Here is a 6,726-nt window from a genome sequence, read left to right on the forward strand (position 1 = left end):
TCTGTGTTTTTCATCTAAATGTAACATCTTCAAGGTCCTCCAAGCGTCTTTCTTCCATTAAACATCTTTATATCTTTTTGAGTCATCGATAAATGTAGTGTCATTGCTGGACAGAGCAATTCTAAGCAGTTCTTGTTTTCTGTTAGCTAAATTAGGACAGCTGTCAGGTTGCCCTGAAGTTAAGAGAGTTTTAGGATTTTTTTTGTAAAGCTAGGATGTTTCTGTTATGCAACATTTCTATCTGTAGTTAAGATAACGCTCTTATGAAATGCTCTTTGTCCTAACTATGGTCCTAACTAAAATGACCATGGTTACCAAACAGATAGGATCTTAAGATTTTAAAGTTAGGACCTTTTTGTAATATGTCCCAGAAATAAAGCTTATGACAAAACTAAAAATATAATCATATAAAGTGTGTGACCCCTGTGAACAAAACCAGGACCTCCTTTTCTCTTCACCATCTCACAACCAAAATAACTGAGTGCGCCACACACAGGTGAGTGGGCTGGACAAACCACCTGTAGTAAAAACAAACTCTTTCCTCTCTCTGACACTTAAACTGACACTTACACCACTTTTGCACATTTACACTAGACACACTCTTGCAATAACTCCTTATTTTGAAAAACAAAACATTGTGCATTTATGAAGTGCACTTCACAAAGGTGAGTGGGCTTAATAAACCACCTGTAGAAACACTTTTTCAAAAAAAAAAAAAAAAAAAAACACTCCCTCTTCTTAACTCTAGCACTTAATTCTCTGAGCACAAACAGTTCCTTGGTATAATTAGCACTTCTTGTGTGAGTTGATAAATGCTTCCCCAACTATAAGTCACTTTGGACAAAAGCATCTGCTAAATAACTAAGGGCATACTCACACTAGGTACAGTTGCCTTGAACCATGCCAAAGCATGATTTTCCCCCCTTCCCTCTCCCCCAACGGCCTGCATTCACACTGCATTTTTCCTTCCGAACCTGAGCATACAGTACATGTACGTTATTGATGATGCGACTGTTCAGTTTAAAAGGAAGAGAAGCAATCGCTCAACTCAGTGCTGGAGATTGCTTTAGTTATTTCGTTCTAGTCATTTGGGATGCAGTGACACACAGTCAAACATTTTGCAAACAGATTCACAACTTTTGACGCTCACAAATTATCATACAAGTGATCAAGCTGCAGGTATTAGGAGGTTTGCCCTGGCACACCTCTTTCAACCGGGCCAGGGCCAGCCAACTGAACCGCACCTGGGCCTGATTCAGAGCAGTCACACTTGTCAAACAAACCTAAAAACGTGCCCGGGCACAAATCTGTCAGCATAGTGTATGTGCACCCTTAAAATAAATGTAATATTTTAAGGGAAAAATTTGGGATATGCACTAATATTAAAACTTCAGCCAATAAATATAATAAGGGTATCACTGTTTTCTAACACACATACAGTACATGACTGACGCTGGAAGTATGTACAGTAGTTTTTGATGTGTTCACATCATTGCATTAGGAGCAATCCCAGACATCTCTGCCTGGTGTATAAATTATGTTTGGCAAAACAAGCAAACGTCAAAAGTGAGAAAGGAATTATTAAGTGTGATCTTGCATGAGACAGGAGTTCATCTGTCTGTTCACTGATTTGCATTGAGAAAAAAGGGCAAATTAAAGGTGAGAATGATTTCTTGCAGAAGCCTTGTGTGCTAATGTTCTGTTGCAAGTCATATTGCCACATTTTTAAATCATTTCTCTGAATTATTATTGAATGACATTTTAAAGGGATAGTTCACCCCAAAATGAAAACATACTCACTATTTACTCATCCTCAAGTGGCTCCAAACCTTTATGAGTTTCTATATTCTGTTAAACACTAAAGAAGATATTTCAAAGAAAGCTGAAAAACTTTACCACTGACTTCCACACAAGGAAAAATGAATACTATGGAAGTAAGCAGTTACAAGTTTCCAAAATTCTTCAAAATATCTTCTTTTGTCTTCAACAGGTTCAGAAGAAGTAAAGAGTGAGTAAATGGTAACTGAATTTACAGTTTTGGCCAAACTATCCCATATAGGTATGTATAAGCAGGGCTTAACATTAACTTTTTTGACCACCAGCCACTGTGGCTAGTAGTTTTCCAACATTACTAGCCACTCGCCAGTTTCACTAGCCACAATTTTATTGTTGGGAAAATATATTTTATACACATAAATATGACTTGGACATGCTAAAATTATTTGGTTTAGAGTTTGCGTTATCTCTACATGCCTCCTCTTTCACTTTTTGAGTGTCGTGTATGAGCTTGCTCAATAACCATGAGCAAATGGGTCAGGGTTTCATATATTACAATTAGTTTTCATAATTTTCAAAGCCCAAGGATTTACCCAATTTATCTCTGACCACACCATACATAAACAGTTAATTATTTCTTAGCCACAAATTTTAAACGTGTCAAAACAAGCAAAATATAGCTGCATACTATACTTTTTATTTAACAAAGCATATGCACAGTCATATGTCCTGGCTAAAGGTCCCAGATCACCGGTTAACTACACATAAATGGGGAGTTATTCTCCCATTAAAGCAATGTTATTCTAAAAAATGATAATTAAACCATATTAATGCAAAAGAAAGCAGGTAAAAAAACACACTGTGTGATAATGAAAAGATGATCACACACACATGCTTAATGATAGACCCATAAATTATATTTTCAAACTGCAAGCAACTGGCGCTGCTTACAATAAGTCAACTCTGGAACTCTTGAAAGCAGCTAGACTGTAGGTGCACGTTCCTCCCTTTTTGTTCAGTCTATTTGAAAGAGAATCAATCGCATAAGTTGTGTTTCTAGACACAGTAGCTTCACAAAAGGAAACGGGAGCGCGCACGCGTTATAAACAGTCACGCGCATCACCTCAGCTGTTAGCGCAAGTGATTATCCTCTCATTCGGTAATCACCTGCTTTGCTTGCGTGAAGTTGCGAGCGCAATTTTTTTTTTTGTCAGTCATGTTGCTTCTTAATCACCTGTCATGCATATTGGACCATCCTTATGTTCGAACCCTGCTTTGAAGAATTATTATCTGGGAAAATTATTTTCAACCAGCCAAAGGGGCCAGTGGGAGTGTCTGTCTTACCCGCCACCGCCAAAATCTACCCGCATTTGGCGGGTGTTAATATAAAGCCCTGTGTATAAGTATATAAGGTATGTGTTGAGTCTTATAATACTGCATTGTGACATTACTCATAAGAGAGAAAGAGTTTTGAATGTGTTGCCATATCAGCCTCTCTGGCTATTTCATGGCAAACATTTTCTAAATATCACTTTTCTATATTAATTAAAAAGTAAAACAATAAAAATACGACATAACCACAACCAATCAAACCCCTCTTCGTTTAACACCTCTGAATGTTTTTTTCTCAACACAATTCTAGATGTTGACAGTACTAATGCCCACATAAACACGCAAGCTAAAGTAGACAAGCTAGACAGCATCTGTAACTAAGACACATCTTCTGTCAACAATGCATAGTTGAGTGCGAATAATTAACTTCATATGCCAATGCGCTGAGCTGTTAGTTATTACAGCGCCAGATAATCAGACTCGGCGTGGGCTGGACTGCACTCCCTCAGGCCAGCTGGAGAATTGAGCACTTCCATACTGCTCGGCTGACAGATCTAATCAGATGCGTTTGACAGTAAGAAGGTTCATGCGCTTCAGGATAAGATGACTGTGCTGGAAACAGTGGAGGAGGAGCAAAGACAGATTAAGAGTATTTCTCAACCGCCTGCGCTGTTACCTTTTTGTTAAGGTTCATGTTCTCCATCTTGGCCTTGAGCAGCTTCATTTTGCCCATTGTGATGGAGTTTTCTAGCGTCTGCAGCTCTGAAGAAGCACTTTCTTGTTCCTCCTCCTCCTCTGCGCGCACATTTCGTACAGAAGCACCACTGAAAGCACACAAAATAAGTAACTCTCATTATTTGTGTTTAATAGTGGTGATGGTTTCGCTTGTTTGTTTTTTTACATATATATTCATTTTGATATTTGATAAATATTGAATTAATAGTGATGATCAAGTACTAGTGTGTTTTACAAAACATTTTACATTTATTTTATGTTGTAAAAAAAAGAAAAAAGAAATGTTTGGAATTCTATTAACAAGCACACACTTTGTTTTAATTGTATTTAACAGAGTTATTAATTTTCTTTTTTTTTACACTTATATATTTGGAATTTGCTAAATGTTGTATTAACAGTGCTGGTAACTCATTCAATTTCTTTTCCGCTTTATCTTTTTATTAATCAGGGGTTGCCACCAATGAACCACCATTTATTCAGCATATGTTTTACACAGCGAATGCCCTTCCAACACTGGGAAACACCCATACACTCTCATTCACACATACAGTTGAAGTCAGAATCATTTCTCCAATTTCTGTTTAACGGAGAGAAGACTTTTTTTCAACACAAAGAATAGTTTTAATAACTCATTTCTAATAACTGATTTATTTTTTTTTTGCCATGATGAGAGTAAACAATATTTTACTAGATTTTTCAAGACACAGCCTAAAGTGACATTTAAGGGCTTAACTAGATGTTAGGTTACCTAGGCAGGTTAGAGTAATTAGGCAAGTTATTGTATAATGATGGATTGCTCTGTAGACTATCGAAAGAAAATCTAGCTTAAAGGGGCTAATAGTTTTGACCTTAAAATGGGTTTTAAAAAAAATTGTTGAACTGCTTTTATTCTAGCCAAAATAAAAAAGTAAGAATTTCTCCAGAAGAAAAAATATTATCAGACATACTGTGAAGTTTTTCTTGCTCTGATATACATAATTTGGGAAATATATAAAAAAAAAAATTAAAAGTAGTAATAATTCTGACTTTAACTGTATACACTATGGACAATTCAGCGTATTTAATTAATCTACAGCGCATGTCTTTGGACTGTGGGGGAAACCGATGCACCCGGATGCAAACTCCACACAGAAATGTCAACTGACCCAGCCAGGACTGGAACCAGCGACTAGGGATGGGTACCGGAACTCTGTACTTTATCTGTATCGGTGCTATATTATAAACAAACGATATCAATATGGTCTGACGTTAACAGTTCTGGTATCGGTACTGGTTCATTATTGCTGAATAAACATTGCATACAGTTGCATAATTTAACTGACCAACCTTTTCTAATTTGCGTTATTTGATATTCGTCTGCACAGTTGGCAATCTCACATGTAAAATACTTGTGTTTCTGGCGAGCGCGTCGAGTAAAAAGCTTCAAGGTTCTCGGCTATGCACACGCACACACATAGCTCGTAAGCTTCCAGAGTGGCGGAAAGAGCCAAATGGGTTGCATTTCCTGAGTGGACAACGACAATGCTCGTTGCAACAAACGCAAGAAGTTTGACTAAGCATATTTTTAAAAAGTGCATTAACTGCAGAAAGACAAATAAAAAGTTTTCGACTGCTTAGCTAAAGGTACATCCTCCACATCGTTATGCTAGCAGTCAATTACATAAGGCAGGGGAGTCCAAACTCAGTCCTGGAGGGCCGTTGTCCTGCAGATTTTAGCTCCAACTTGCCTCAAGACACCTGCAAGGATGTTTCTAAAAAGCCTATTAAGAGCTTGTTTAGCTAGCCCAAGTGTGTCTGATTGGGGTTGGAACTAAACTTTGCAGGACACCGGCCCTCCAGGACCGAGTTTGGACATGCCTGATATAAGGGCTCTCTAAATTAGTATAATAATAGTTTAATAAACACAAACATTTGGTTACATTGAAAAAAGTATGTTTTTTTCTGTAGAAGCCTAAATAAATCCTAAACACATTACTTACATTATTGTATTTACTAATATAGCTTATGAATAGCCTAATAATAAACTATGCTGACTAAGAAATGATAGAAAACAGCTTTTTTTTTTTGCTTTGTAACTCCCAAAACACTGTTAACTCATTTATGTGAATGTGTTAATGAAAAATCTTAAACATTATCTGATTATTTAACGGCATTTTGCAACTCAAAGAGGGTATTTTCAGGCAGGGAGCACAATAAACCAAGAAAAATTCTGACTTCTGATGGAAAAAGCAAACATGTTGAATTTTCTCCAGAAGAATGGTAAAAAACTGCCAGTCATTTTCCTTCAAACCATTGTACATTATTTTAAGGAATTTTTTTTATTTAATTGTTTTACAATGATTGTTTTTCCCCCTTAACAATGTAATAATAAAATAAAGTGTCGTTTTTCATTAAAAAAGTACTAATAAAGGAATAAGCTAAATAAACACACTGTGCCACTGTGACGCCCCAGTGATGATAATTTACTAGTTATTTTAGATAATGTTTGAGGTTATGATTATTTTACAATACATTTTACATTTTACAATATTTTGCATTCATTTTTGTTCGTTTAATATAAACAATAATCATCACACACAACTCTAAGATTAGGTGATGCAGTGGCGCAGTAGGTAGTGCTGACGTCTCACAGCAGGAATGTCGCTGATTCGATCCTCGGCTCAGTTGGCGTTTCTGTGTGGAGTTTGCATGTTCTTCATGCGTTCGCGTGGGTTTCCTTCGGGTGCTCTGGTTTTCCCTACAGTCCAAAGACATGCGGTACAGGTGAATTGGGTAGTCCCAGTGCTGATAATTTACTTGTTTTTTTAGATAATAGTTAGGTTAGGTTAGGTTAATAAAAGGTTAGGATTATTTTGCAACACAATTCCCATTTAGTTTACATTT

At 36.7% G+C, this 6,726-nt stretch overlaps 1 protein-coding gene across 2 annotated transcripts in view; it reads right to left on the reverse strand.

Annotated features, from left to right (window-relative positions):
* Positions 1-6,726, reverse strand: part of zfand4 (zinc finger, AN1-type domain 4) — a 51,085-nt gene that overhangs the window by 15,809 nt on the left and 28,550 nt on the right. For both annotated transcript variants that reach the window (XR_002459799.2, NM_001202471.1), the window contains exon 6: positions 3,785-3,932. Coding sequence is in view for 1 of the 2 variants with exons in the window: in NM_001202471.1 (NP_001189400.1) it covers positions 3,785-3,932 (148 nt within the window). In the remaining variant the exon portion in view is untranslated. The remainder of the gene's footprint in view (positions 1-3,784; positions 3,933-6,726) is intronic.

Source organism: Danio rerio, chromosome 13 (assembly GCF_049306965.1).
Source record: "Danio rerio strain Tuebingen ecotype United States chromosome 13, GRCz12tu, whole genome shotgun sequence".
Lineage (NCBI taxonomy): Eukaryota > Metazoa > Chordata > Actinopteri > Cypriniformes > Danionidae > Danio > Danio rerio.